At 40.3% G+C, this 14,294-nt stretch overlaps 2 protein-coding genes across 2 annotated transcripts in view; one reads left to right on the top strand and one right to left on the bottom strand.

Moving 5' to 3' along the window:
• The window catches only part of SIDT1 (SID1 transmembrane family member 1), a 97,959-nt gene extending 96,532 nt beyond the window's left edge, over positions 1-1,427 (bottom strand). Inside the window, exon 1 of the mRNA XM_058661902.1 lies at positions 1,304-1,427. The gene's annotated coding sequence lies outside the window, so the exon portion shown is untranslated. The remainder of the gene's footprint in view (positions 1-1,303) is intronic.
• A 637-nt stretch (positions 1,428-2,064) lies between these two features.
• SPICE1 (spindle and centriole associated protein 1) overlaps positions 2,065-14,294 on the top strand; it is a 65,037-nt gene continuing 52,807 nt past the window's right edge. The window contains exons 1-2 of the mRNA XM_004577897.3: positions 2,065-2,182; positions 10,676-10,774. Coding sequence (XP_004577954.2) covers positions 2,132-2,182; positions 10,676-10,774 — 150 coding nt within the window. The 5' untranslated portion in view covers positions 2,065-2,131. The remainder of the gene's footprint in view (positions 2,183-10,675; positions 10,775-14,294) is intronic.

Genomic DNA, 14,294 nt, shown 5'->3' with positions numbered 1-14,294 from the left:
CAACAACGTGGCATCCTACAGGTTCCACCCAAGATAGGACCGGGTAGTCGTCAGATCTGATGGCCAGCAGATCAAAAACTCTAGCAATGGCACATCAGGTGCCATTTCGTACAGTATGGCAAAGAAATTGAGAAGGCAGGGACAACAGTGAGCTGTGTATGTGCTGAGCTTGGCAAGTATTCACTGAGCTCAGTGCATTGCACTGGTCCCATAGGAAAATAATATTGACCATGGCATTGTATGGGTCAAAATAGGTCCGTGTGGGCCTCAGACCTAACGGCCAACAGGTTCTGGCAAGATCAGTACCAACAACCTAGCTATATAGAACACCTGGTGTCTCTCTAATCCTGGAATCTGCTCCAACTGGAAGTGGAAGAAAGGTTGTACGAGACAATGGTGCAGACTCAGCAATGGTATCACAGGAGGTGGAGACTGGTGAGCCAGGATCTGGGGCTAAGGAGACCATGGTGAAAATCTAACATGGGCCCGGCGGTGTGGCCTAGCAGCTAAAGTCCTCGCCTTGAAAGCCCCGGATCCCATGTGGGCGCTGGTTCTAATCCCGGCAGCTCCACTTCCCATCCAGCTCCCTGCTTGTGGCCTGGGAAAGCAGTTGAGGATGGCCCAATGCATTGGGACACTGCACCCATGGGAGACCCGGAAGAGGTTCCTGGTTCCTGGCTTCGGATCAGCGCGCAGCACCGGCTGTTGCGGCTCACTTGGGGAGTGAATCATCGGACGGAAGATCTTCCTCTCTGTCTCTCCTCCTCTCTGTATTTCCGGCTTTCCAATAATAATAAAATCTTTAAAAAAAAAGTCCTCGCCTTGAATGTACCAGGATCCCATAAAGGCGCCAGTTCTAATCCTGGTAGCCCTGCCTCCCATCTAGTTCCCTGCTTGTGGCCTGGGAATGCAGTCGGGAATGTCTGTCTGTACCGTCTTTAGCATATTAGGGCAGTCTCTCCTCGCATCAAGTTCTCATTTTCTGAACACCGTATTTGCCACAGGCAACACAAATACCTACACCTCAACTTGCTAATTCAACTATTCCTGTGATAACATTCCTATCTAGTTCGTGTGGTTTCTTCTTAGCACGGTCAAGGCTTTAGTTGTAGATAGTATATCTGACATGTATCTTTTGCTACGTTGTAAGCTCCCTAAGGGAGGGAACATGGCTTCTTTTCTCAGGCCTCCCTGAACATGGCATAGTTCCTGGCAACCACAGGTGGTTGCTGAAACATTTTTGGGGAAACGAACAAAGGTGAACGCAAATAAATGTGACACGTAGAAAGTGGTGTGGAAATACCTTTGCTCTGGAGAATTATCGGGGCACCAGCTAACGCCACACATCGAGCTTTCCTGGCTTCGCCCTGCAACCTGCAGAGCACACCCTGGACAACAAGAACCTGGCTGGCCGCGTTCCAGTCAGGATCCGGGAGGCGGGCGCCCTTGCGCAGGGCTCGCCGGACGTGCGCAAGGGCGTGGGGCGGGGCTCCGGTCGCCCCGGCAACAGGCCGGAAGCCGTGGGCTGCGTTGAGCGGTGGCGCGCCCCGCGCTTCTGGAGCCTGAAGTTTTTAGTCGCCTTGGTGGCAGCAGTCGGAAACGGAAAGGCAGGTTGAGGGGACTGAGCGCATCCTCGCTGAGTTAGGGTCGGGACCACGTACAGGGGGTGGGGGGAAGAACGGTGGTGGCGTCTCCCTCCCTCTCTCTTTTTAAAATTATTTCCCCTGGGTCGGGAACCTTACTCCCCGAAGTGCGGCCTTGGGTTTGGAGACGCATTTCTGCGTTTTAGGGTGTGTTTGCGGTGTACGGGTCCTGAGTGTGCGCACGCGCACCGTTTTCGTTCGCTATTTACAGACGTAGAAGTTGGACTAGTTGACTGTGGCTTTCCTGGGCTCGGCTATCTAGCAAGACAGAAACAGACCCCTGGAGGCACCTTGAGTCCTGGAGGCTATTAAAACCTGTGGGTGTTATAGCAGGCGGGGTTCTCAGGGCCACCTGAATGTGTTTTGAAGGGTGTGTTGGAGTTAACTTGGTGGAGAAGGAAGTGAAAATGTGAAGGCCAAGCAGAAAAGGGTGATTAGAACTCTTCTGTGGAGGCGAGATCTTGGGCTTTGGGTGGGTCCAAGCTGAGATGAAGTGGAGCCTTACACTTTTTTGGGAAGCAGGTGCAGGGATATTGGAGGTACACATCCTTTCCACACGGCTGAGAAGATAAAGGTCTTCTGAGTCCCTTTGACCTGTGTTCCGAATTGAGTAACACAGTGTCCTTGCTTGAAATCCCTTAGTGGTTTTCTGTGGTCGCATTGCTGTGACTTGCCCCTTGTCTGTCTTTCTCGACTTCCCTGGTCTCTCAGCTTCTCAGATCTTTGTTAGTCAAACTGAACTTCTCAAACTCTTTTTAAGTGCCTTTCCCCTGCCTGGAACATTCTCTCCCTCCATTGCTTTTATTTGTGTTTTGGCTCTCAACTAAAACATTTTGGGGGAACGGAGAGGAGGCAAATTTTTCTTACCAAGTTGGGTATGTTAGATACTTCCATGATGCACAGGATTTACTGCCCATGTTGCCCTTTTGTTGTAATGATTTGCTTGCTCTTCTTTGATAAACTGTAAAGTCTACGAGGGCATAGACTGGTGGTTTTCAAAATGTTGTTATTAAAATGGATAATGAAGTGAGTGAATGAGTTGGGACCAATTAAGACAAATAATAAAACCCAGACAAAAATTTTTCCAGAAAAGATGAATAAGACTGGATGCTAGAATATCCAGTCTCACCTTTAGCAGGAAACTTTAGCATCATTTTTTTTTGTTTTTTTTTTTATCTTTTTTTAAAATTATTGATTACATTGCATTATGTGACACAGTTTTTTTTATCAGTGTCAAAGTTGAATCCAATTTGACCATTTTTTTTCCTAGAGGAGGTAGCATTTCTTTTTATTAATTACATTGCATTATGTGGCACACACTTTCATATGCACTGGGATTCCCCCCACCCCTCCCCAACCCCCCCCCACGGTGGATTTCTCCACCTTGTTGCATTACCATAGTTCAAATTCAGTTGAGATTCTTTAATTGTAGGTATTTACCAAGCATAAAGTCCAGCATCTTATTGTCCAGATACGTTCAATGGTTTCATGGTGAGACCATCTCTGGTCTGAAGGTAGAGCCGGCAGAGTATCATCCCAATCAGTTAAAAGCCCCAACATAATATTTACAACAATTTACAACATTATGGTATTAGTTGACATGATATTGATTAACCAATATGTTAATAGGAAAATGCAGGTTCTTAACCACATCCTGTGATTTCTTCATTGACATTTCAGTTTTGGTTTATATACAACCGGGTTCTATACACCTTAAAATGGCTACAAATTACTATTCAGCTGTCTCGTGTCTATTTTCATTTTAGTATTTAGCAGTTTATAACGTTGAAGCATGATTTTGCTGAACCTGGCTGTTTTTTGGGTAGTCTAACTCTATAACAAGACATATGTCAACAGTTTAGGTGCAGAACAGTTTTAGGAGGGGTGTACAAAGAAATCTTCAATACAGCAGTGAGGAGTAACTAATCTTTGTATCCCACCCAGTGAGGTATAAGTGCATTCCTGCTGACCATTTCCTGTCTGTTTCTAAGCTCTCCTTGTTCTCTATCTATTCTAGATTTTTTGTTTGGTTGTTTTGAGGGGTTGCTGGAGTGATCCTGATGGTCATTGCGAGAGAGGGTGGGGACCCAAAGTCAGAACCAGGCAAGGACCAGAGAGAGCTCCCCTCCCTAGTCCCGAAGGAAGTTTACTATTCTTGCGTTTCTGTGGACCGTTCAGGGCTCCTGGTTGTCGTTCCGATGCCCTTGGATCCTGTAAGGTAGGATTTATACTTCTTCCATCCCATGTGGTAGATCCAATTGGGGGTGGGTGACCTCAGAGTTCTTGGCCTTTGAAGGCACTCCAATTCCCCATGGTCTCCTTGACAGTTGGGACGTATTCCTTGGTGTTCATACTGATAGTCCTTGGTGAGGATCTGGGAGTCTTCAGGGTTGGGATACAAGCCTCCTCCTGTCCCCCTGCTCCACTCTGGGCTCCCCCCCTGTCTAGCATCGTTTTGATCTCTTATTTCTGTAAGTGGCACAGGATTCCTTTGACAGCACAGAATCCAACCTTGCTTAAGAAAAGTGATCACCATTGCTGCTAATATTAAAGAGACCCCTTTGCAGTGCGAAAGTGGGGTCAGAGTTCTAGTGTTACAGAAATCTGAGGTGCTAAGATACAGGAAATAAGGACTGCAATATGCCATTCATGAAGCTTGGCCAGAAATGGGAGAGCAGCTGAGTTACACTTTGGTGGTCTTAGCCACACAGAGGTTGTACTTCAGAGCTGGCCAGTGTGCTAATCTGTACATCAAATTGCCAGATATCTAGTAGCTCCGGACAACTGCATGTTTATTTTCTTAGTCTGTTTTCTGCTGCCAAAAGAGAATATGTGCGGCTGGTAATTTATAAAGAGAAGTTTATTTGATTCACGTTTCTGAAGCTTGTGTGGTCTAAGATCAGCGGTGCATCTATTGAGGACCTTATGCTCTTGTATAGCATGGTAGAAGTTGGAAGGGGAAGCAGGCACGATTAGCAGAGGCAGCATAGGGGCAGTGGTTAATATCTACTTTCAGTCCTGGGAGTAAGGTGTTACGTTCTGTTTACAATCTAGTCACCTCTTAAAGGCTTCACCTCACCACCCTGTCTCAAGGGCTGTGAGATTACAGTGTGAGTACAGAAAAGATACCCCATGTTTGAGCGACAGTGTCGTTTCACCATTTCTGTGGGCTGTGAATTTGTCCCTGGTTTGGCTGAATACTGCTTGAGATTTCACAAATCTCACTCCTCAAATGCCTGTAATGACTGGGGTCAGGCTAGGCCAAAGTGAAGGAGCTGGGACTCAATCCATGTTTCCCATTTGGGTGGCAGGAACTCAAGTACTCAAGCCACCACCTGCTGCCAACCAGGGTGTGCAGTAGCAGGAATCTGAAATTTAGAGCAGAGCCAGGATTTGAACTCAGGCACTGTAGTAAGGATGTGGTTATCCCAAGTAATGTCTTAAATGCCATACCAGCTCCCTGCCCCTACTCTTTTTGACAGCTGTTTTGACTACTCATAAGCCTTTGCATACCTTAATACTGTTTGCTGGGTTTTTAAAATTAAATCTGGCAGAATTTTAGCCAGAATTTCTGACTATATTTTAAGTTGAAATAATTTTCTTCTTTATTCTTTTAAAAGAATAATAGAAGTTGATTATAGAAAAATTGGAAAACACCGGACCAAGCGGAGATAACCCAGTTTCAGGAAACTTTTATAATCCTGATTTTGATGTCAGCTCCCTGCTGTACCTTTATTATTTGTGTGATTTTGAACAATATGCTGACTACCACTAAGCCTCATTTTTTTTCCTTTGGGAAATGAATTAATAGAGTTCTTATTGACCTTACCAACACTTAAGTAGGATTTAGTATCTGGTTGGGTTCTAGGCACTTTACATATTTAAATAGTTCCGTTTTACTGTTGGTGGCAAAGATGAGATATGAACCCAGACAGTCTGATTCCAGATTGTACTGTTTTTTATTCTATAAAATTGTACCTACAAAATTGTATCATGGAAAATATTGATAATAATAAAAGAAAACAACCCAAACTGAAAAATATTGCAATACAGTGTATATACTAAGAAATGGACATAAGTGTGCAGATACATGAGAATTTGGTTCTCTGAACACACATGGCCAATATGCACATTAAGAACAATACTAGTGTTCAAAGAGTCCTTACTGTTCCCCTTCTCTATTTCTTTTTATAAAATAGGAAAAATGTTATCATTTACATGGTATGAGCCAGTAAAACAATATATACCAAAAATATGCGTTTTCACAATTTTTGTACTTTTGCTACATATTAACTTCCACAAATAAAGGAAAGTATGTAACATTTGATTTTGGGGGCATCTGGCTTATTTCACTGACAATTATCTTAAGTTGCAACCATTTTGTTGCATATGTCAGGATTTCATTCTTATGATTGAGTAAATATTCCACCTTGTTTGTTTATGTCACATTTTGTTTCATTCTGTATCTTAGCTGTTGTGCATTGAGCTGCTGTATACTTGGGAATGCATATATATTTTTCATATGCTGATTTCATTTCCTTGTAGATACATTTCCAGGACTGGGATTCCTGGATCGATCTTAGGATTAATTTATTTTAAGTTTTCTGAGACATTTCCACTGTTCTCCATGATAGTTGTACCAATTTGCATTCCCACCAATAGTGTATTACCTTTTATTGCACATCTTTGCCAGCATTTGTTTTTGATTTTTGTAAAATAGCCATTTTTAAAGGTTTATTTATTTATATATTTTGAAAGAGTTGAAGAGAGAAAGAGGACTAACTTCCACCCTCTGATTCACTCCCCAGATGGCTACAATGCTGGTACTGGCCCATGTCCAAGCCAGGAAAGGTGATACCCCATTGTGATTTTCATTATTATTATTATTTTGTGCTTCTCTAATGGCTAGCGCCAGTTTACTCTTAACTGCTATGTTATGTTGTCACTCAGGATAGTAGGAGGGGTTAAATGTGACACTTGTGGGACAGACAAGTGCTTTGTTAATAATCTGTATATTTTAGTGTCATTGAGAGTGTGCTCTATATACAATTCTATCTTTTTACACTGTACTGTATTTTACTGTCATTCCTTTAAATGTGATTTGTGATTACCCTTTGCTTCTGTGAGTTAGCTCAGTGGTTAAATACATTGTATTTCTCCGAGTAACTATTATGTTTTCCATATTTTTCTTTCTTCTTCCATTTTATTTTTGACTGATATAATGTACATTTTTATGGGGTATGCTGTGATAGTTTGACACGTATATCAAATATGTAATGATCAAGTTAGAGTGATTAACATTCTCATTTCCTTAAACATTTGTCATTTCTCTATGTTGAGTGCCTTCATACTCCTCTTTTTACTTTATAAAATATACAAGAAATTGATAAAATATGTAATCACTCTGTTGTGCTATGGAATCATATCTTTTAAATAATAGCTTATATAATACCTTAATGAGATGCAGTTTGCATACTATTAGGTTTATCCTTTGAAGTATACAATTCAGAGGTTTCTCAGAATAGTCACACAGTTGTGCAGCTGTCATCATCACTTAATTCCACAATCTAATTTAGTATCTTCTCCCTGCAAAAAGGAGCACCAAACCCTTTAGTGGTCATACTGTCTTCTTCCAGACTCTGTTAGCCTCTGAGCTACTTTATATCTCTGCGACTTTAACTAGCTTGGGTCATGTAAATGGTGTCATACAATATGTGGCCTTTGGGTTCTCTCAGCATAATTTATCCAGTTGTTCAGGGTTTATCTATAATATAGCAAAAATGAATGTTATTGCAAAATAGTATTCTATTATATGGATATATACCACATTTTACTTAATAAATACATAGTTGAGGGGCCCAGAACATTGGTGTAGCTGGTTAATCCTATGCCTGCAAGCACTGGCATCCTATATGGGTGTCAGTTTGGGTCCCAGGTGCTCCACTTGTAATCCAGCTTCCTGCTTATGGCCTGGAAAAGCAGTGAAGAATGGCTCAAGTCCTTGGGACCCTGCACCCACATGGGAGACCCAGAAGAAACTCCTGGCTCCCAGCTTCAGATCAGCTCAGCTCTGGCAATTGGTTAGTGAACCAGCAAATGAAAGAATTCTCTCTCCCTGTCTCTCCTCTCAGTAAAAATCTGCCTTTCAAATAAAAACAAATAAATCTTTAAAAAATCCCAGTTGGTGGATATTTGGGACAGTGTACTTTTAGGTTATTAAAAATAATACTGGGCCCAGCAGTGTGGCCTAGCAGCTAAAGTCCTCGCCTTGAACGCCAGGATCCCATATGGGCGCCGGTTCTAATCCCAGCAGCTCCACTTCCCATCCAACTCCCTGCTTGTGGACTGGGAAAGCAGTTGAGGACAGCCCAAAGCCTTGGGACCCTGCACCCGTGTGGGAGACCTGGAAGAAGTTCCAGGTTCCCGGCTTTGGATTGGCACAGCACTGGCCATTGAGGCTCACTTGAGGAGTGAATCAACGGACAGAAGATCTTACTCTCTGTCTTTCCTCTTCTCTGTGTATCTGACTTTCCAATAAAAATAAATAAATCTTAAAAAAAAATACTGCTGTGCATATTTATGGCAACATGTGCTCTCAGTTCTCGGATTTATAGGTGGGGTGGAATTTCTGGTAAGTAACACTTTGAGGAACTGCCAAATTGTTTGCCAAAGTACCTATACCATTTTACATTACTCTCAAGAGCAAATGAAGATTTTGGTTTCTCCATATTCTCATCAGTGCATATTTATCCATCTTTTGATTTGCAGCCATCCTAGAGGGTATAAGGTATTATCTTGTGGTTTTCATTGGCATTTCCCTAATGAGTAATTGTGATGGGCATATTTTCATGTGCATATTGACCATGTCTAATATTTCTTAGGAGAAAAGTCGATTCAAGTCCTATGCTCATTTTAAAATTGGATTTTTAAAAATTGATGAATTGTTATAATTTTTATTTCATGTAGATTCAAGTCTTTTATCAGATAAATGATTTACAAATATTTCTTCCTGTTCTGTTTGTAGTGTTTTCACTTTCTCCATTATGCATTTGAAGCACAAAACTTAATTTTTATGTAATTTAATTATTTTGGTTTTAGTTGCTTATGCTTTTGGTGGTGTACCTAAGAAGTCATTGGTTAAGCCAAGACTCATTGAGATTTACTCATGTATTCTTTGAAGAGTTTTATTGCTTTAGCTCTTAGATTTAAATCTATAGTTCATTTCAAGTTAATTTTTTTCTGTAGTGTAAGTTTGGGGTCCATCTTCATTGTTTTCCTATCCTTTTATCCCAATATCATTTGTTGAAAAGACTTCTTCATTGAATTGTTTTGGCACCTTTCATTTGAACCTATTTCCTGGTCTTTGTAATTGGTAGTTGTGGCTTTGCTAATAACTAGTTGTGCAACTTTCAGGGCTCATTAACTTTTTCCCTCTGTAAATGAATAAAGAACTTATTGGGTTATAATGAGGATTAATGGAGATAAATGAAGGGTCTTCAGAAAGTTCCTAGAAAATACATATTACGAGGAAGTATTGATGGATTTTTTTCACCAAAATAAATGGATCTTTTAATTAATTTTGAACGAACTTTGTGAAATCTCCTCATTTGTGTAAAAGGTTTAGAATAGTACCTTACTTATAGAAAGCATTTAATATGCCAGCTGATGCCATCATCACTATTATTACCACCGGCATCATCATCATCGTTTTCATCATCTCCATTATTTTGTCATCTCTATCATAAACCTTAAATGTTATTCTCTCATCTGTGTGTGATTTATCTCCTTTACTGAATTGTAAACTCTGAAGTTAGATACCGCACCTAATAAGTAAATGTTCCTGATTAGAGAGGGATTATAAAAAGCAATGAGAATTTAAGGCAAACTCTTGAAAAACTCTTGCATTTAAGTATTTTTATTGCACTTGAGAGTTTTAGAAAATATTCTTAAGGAAAATGCTAGAGTTTTTGTTTTTAGTTTTTTAAACTTTAGTTACGTATTTGAAGGTCGCAGAGTGGTATCTTCCATCCAAGTTGCTGTAATGACCAGGTCTGGGCCAGGCCAAAGCCAGGAGCCAAGTGCAAGCCTCCAAGCACTTGAACCTTCCTCCACTGCTTTCACAGGAGCATTAACTGGAGCTGGATCAGCAGTAGAGCAGCTTGGCCTCAGCCCAGTGCCTCTGTGGGATGCCAGTGATGGAGGGGACAGTTTACCTATTAATGCTGCAGTGTAGGCCCATAAATTCTTTGTTTTAAGCTAACTGGGAGGAAAGGGGTCAATTAAGAAGTTCTGTAATTACTTAGATAGGTAAAGAGGTTTTAGGACAAGAGTCATTTATATGTGTTGCTTTGTAAAAATTACTCCCTGTCCGTACATACTGTAAAATGTTAGTGTTAAGGGATTGTGGTCTTCTACTAATTTTGTGTGTTTGGTCCAGAGGCCTTAGGATTCCTGTTTAAAATATGCTGAGCTAATACCGACAACTTTCACATTGTAATTTGAAATCAATAATAATCACTTCTATATGAGAGAGATCCTGGAAGTGATATCCTCATTTGTTCTGTAAAGTTTAATCTTTATTTTAAGGTAAGCACAAATGTAGCTGGCAGTGATTTTAAGCGTTAGAATACATGCAAAGAAACCCCATCTCTTTTACTCTTCCCTTTTCTGTTCTTACTCTCATTTTTAGCATCTGGCGGGCAGTTTTTCTAATTATGAGATTGTGTGACTGTTGATAAAGCTTATGACTGCTATCTTAGTTCTCAGCTTTAGGTCATATTTTCTGTATTCCCAGAGCTCTTCCTTAAACAAATATATTTAAATTGTTGATTTGAGACTTTTCTTATTATAATTTTCTGTTGTAAAATGAGAGAACCAAATATTTTGATAGCTTGTTCTTTTCATCCTGATTAACTCCCTTGATGTTTGAAGACTTACTTTGTTTTTCTTAGGTTGTCTTTTCTCCTGCTTTGGTAGTGCTTGCTTACTACATTTTCTGATGTTTTAAAATGTTGACATTATTTTATTCCTAGATGTCATTTGTCAGAGTGAACCGTTACAGTCCCCGGGGAGGTGGAAGGAAAGTGCTAAAGCTAAAGAAGAAGAAACCTTCAGTGAAGCAAGAATGGGATGTAAGTTACTTGGGACAAAAAATAATACAGCATCACACTAGAGGACTAGACAGGGTGACATGACTCTTGTCACTCAGGACATTGTTCTGAATGGGCTCAGCATCTGATAGGCTGAAATGGGCTGCTGAGCCTAACATGTCTTAGATTGCAGAGTGAAGAATAGGTTTGTGGAGTTGATCTTTTTAGGCTGAATCCTCTGAGTCCTTTGAGTTGGAAAGACTCCTCACCTCTACTTTAGGAGCTCTCTGTGTTAAGGTAGTTCTAACTATTGTCACTGAAGTCTGAATTTTTTGGGTCTCTTCTTTTAGATTTGCCCATAGCAACCAATTGTACCATTATAATGTGAGTGGCATTTTTTACTGAAAGAAATGGTGAATCTTGACATCTTGCCCCTGGAATTATTTGTAGTTCACCTACAAATTTATTTATTTTTATTTTAAAAAAGTTATTTATTTTTTTGAAAGGCAAGATTATAGAGAAAGAAAGAGGGAAAGAGAGACAGAGATCTTCCCTCCACTGGTTCCCTCCTTAAATGACTACAGTTTCCAGGGCTGGAATGTGCCAAAGCCAAGAACCTGAAATTAAAACCAGGTTCCCAAGTAGATAGCAGGCCTCAAGGGATTGGGCTGTCTTCCACCGATTTCCCAAACATATCAGCATTGATTTTGATTAGAACTGGAGCAGCCAAGACTTGAAGCACTGTTCATAGGAGATGCTGCCATTGTAGGTAATAGCTTGATCTGCTGCAAGCAGTCCCAGTCAATTTTAATATACAGAAGTTCTCTTAAGATGTAAGACATAGGTTGGAACCATGGTATGTAGGTTAAGCCTCTGCCTTTGGTGCTGGCATGCCATTTGGGTGTCAGCTGGAGTCCTGACTTGTTTACTTCCAGCCCAGCTCCCTGCTAATGTGCCTGGGAAAGCAGCAAAAGATTACCCAAGTCCCTAAAACCCTTACCCACATGGCAGACCCAGAAGAAGGTCCTGGATCGGGGGTCTTACTTCTGCTTTGGCAGCCGTTTTGTGAGTGAACTAACGGATCAAAGATCTCTGTATGTCTTTCCTTCTCTCTCTGTGTATCTGCCTTTCAGACAAAAATAAACACATTTTTTAAAGAAGTAAACCAATGTCAAAACTTGGGACATAAGATCCCTGGCTCCTAATCTCAATATTAACATAGTACTACCTAGGGGATTTATATCTTTTACAGGTTGGTACTTGGTTTGCACCATGAACTTTATGTGTCTTCATTTCGTGTTGTGAGAATAACCAGTCAGAGACTAGTTTGGATCTCGGGAATTCCTTTGTACTTGTGAGGTTACAGTCAAAGGTCTTATCCAGATATCCCTCAAACTAGAAATCTGGCAGGAAGACTTCTCTGTGTTCAGACTATGCTGTTGCTGATTGACTATAAAATATTAGATAGATGAAACTCATTAAAAGGCAGAAAGAAAAGTATGTCTTCTTCAGGGAGTTTTCTTTGAATTCAGTATTTATTTCAATATGCTGTGATTATGCTTAACTGATGCTCATTATTTCAAGTTGCATTAAGAACCATTTACTTTTTTTTTCTTTTTTTTTATTAATTATTTTGCATTATGTGACAGTTTCATAGGCTCTGGGAATCCCCCCACCCCTCCCCACGCCCCTCCCCCCTGGTGGATTCCTCCACCTTGATGCAGTATTACAGTTCAAATTCAATCAAGATTCTTTCCTTGCAAACATATACCAAGCATAGAGTCCAGCTACTTATTGTCCAGATGGGTTGAACAGTTTCTTGGGGAGACCATTTCTGGTCCGAAGTTAGAGCTGGTAGAATATCATCTCATTTACTTTTGTTACTAGCCCTGGAAAAGTCTTATCTTTAAAAAAAAGATGTATTTGTTCTATATGTAAAAAAATTGTAGCAGGTGTATAAAAATTGTGCTGCATGGTATGGGGGTACTATGTGATGTTTTACTATGTGTGCACTCTGATACCTGTTGAGGGAAAACACGTTTATCTTTTTAAGCATTTGAAGATTTTATTTTATTTTACTTTTATTGGAAAGTCAGATACACAGAGAGGAGGAGATACAGAAGGGAAGATCTTCCACCCATTGATTCACTCCCAAAGAGGCCACAATGACCGGAGCTTCCCCTATCTGAAGCCAGTAGTCCAGAGTCCCCTCCAGGTCTACCACATGGGTGCAGGGTCCCAGGGCCTTGGGCTGTCCTTGACTGCTTTCCCACGCCACGAACAGGGAGTTGCATGGTAAGCAGGCTGCCGGGATAGATCCAGAGCCCATATAGGATCCTGGTGCATGCAAGGCGAGCACTTCAGCTACTAGACTGCCATGCCAGGCCTCCTATTTTTTCAAACATTTAGCATTTCTTTATGGTGACAGCAGCCAAAATCCTAACTTTTAGGATTGTTTTTTAAAAAAAATATGTGCAGTTCACTAACATCTATAGTCATGCTACTAAACATAGAACCGCAGAACTTCTTACTCCTACCTAGTACCTTCCTTCAACCTTTAGCCATTTCTTCTCTTCTTCCTCCTCAACCTGTAGTAAACTTCATTTTATTTTTAACTTCCATACAATTACTTACTTTTAGATTCTATGTATGAGATCGTGTGATTTTCTGTGCTTGGCTTATTTCATGTAGCACAGTAACTTCAGTTCCATCCATCTTGTTGAAAATTGCAAGATTTTATTCCTTCTTATGGCTGAGAAATATTCTGTTGTGTATATGCACCACATGTTTTATGTGCATTGGTTGTTGGACACTTATTGTTTCTGCAATTCTTGGCTATTGTGAATAGAGCTGTTAATAAACAATGACATACAGCCATCTCTGACAGATTCAGTTGTTGGATCACATGGTCTATTTTTGGTTTTCTGAGGGACCTTCATACTGTTTTCTGTAAGAATTGTGCAAATTTACCTACCTACTGACAGTGTGCCTGGGTTCCATTTAGTCCACATCTTAACTAACACTTGTCATCTCTTGTGTTTTAATAATAGCCAATTTTACAAAAAATAATAATAGTATCCAGTTTTGTGAGGTGATATCTCATTGTAGTTTAATTTTGTATTTCCCTGATGGTTAGTGATGAGCTTTTTTTCATATATTTGTTTGCCATATTGTATGTCTTCCTTTGAGAAATGTCTCTCTAGGTCTACTGCCGATTTTTAAATTAGATTTTTTTTAATTGTCTTGGCATTCCTTAGATATTCTGGATATTAACCTCTTTATCAGATGTATCACTTGAAGTGATTTTACCCATGCTTTCACTCTGTTCATTTGCTGTAAAAACTCATTACTTTGATGAGATCCCATTTGTATATTTTACTTTTATTTTTCATGCTTTCGGATCTGATCTAGAAAAATCCTTCTCATTTCAATGTCCTGAATTGTTTTCTCTGTAGTTTCTTCTGCTGTCTTTATAATTTCAGGTTTTATATTTAGGTCTTTATTCCATTTTGAGTTGGTTTTTGTGTATGATGAGAGATAGGAGTCTAGTTTCATCTTTCTG

The sequence above is a fragment of the Ochotona princeps genome, chromosome 3 (assembly GCF_030435755.1).
Source record: "Ochotona princeps isolate mOchPri1 chromosome 3, mOchPri1.hap1, whole genome shotgun sequence".
Taxonomy (NCBI): Eukaryota; Metazoa; Chordata; class Mammalia; order Lagomorpha; family Ochotonidae; genus Ochotona; species Ochotona princeps.
The sequence above is the reverse complement of the archived record's forward strand: the minus strand, read 5'-3'. Positions and strand labels throughout refer to the sequence as shown.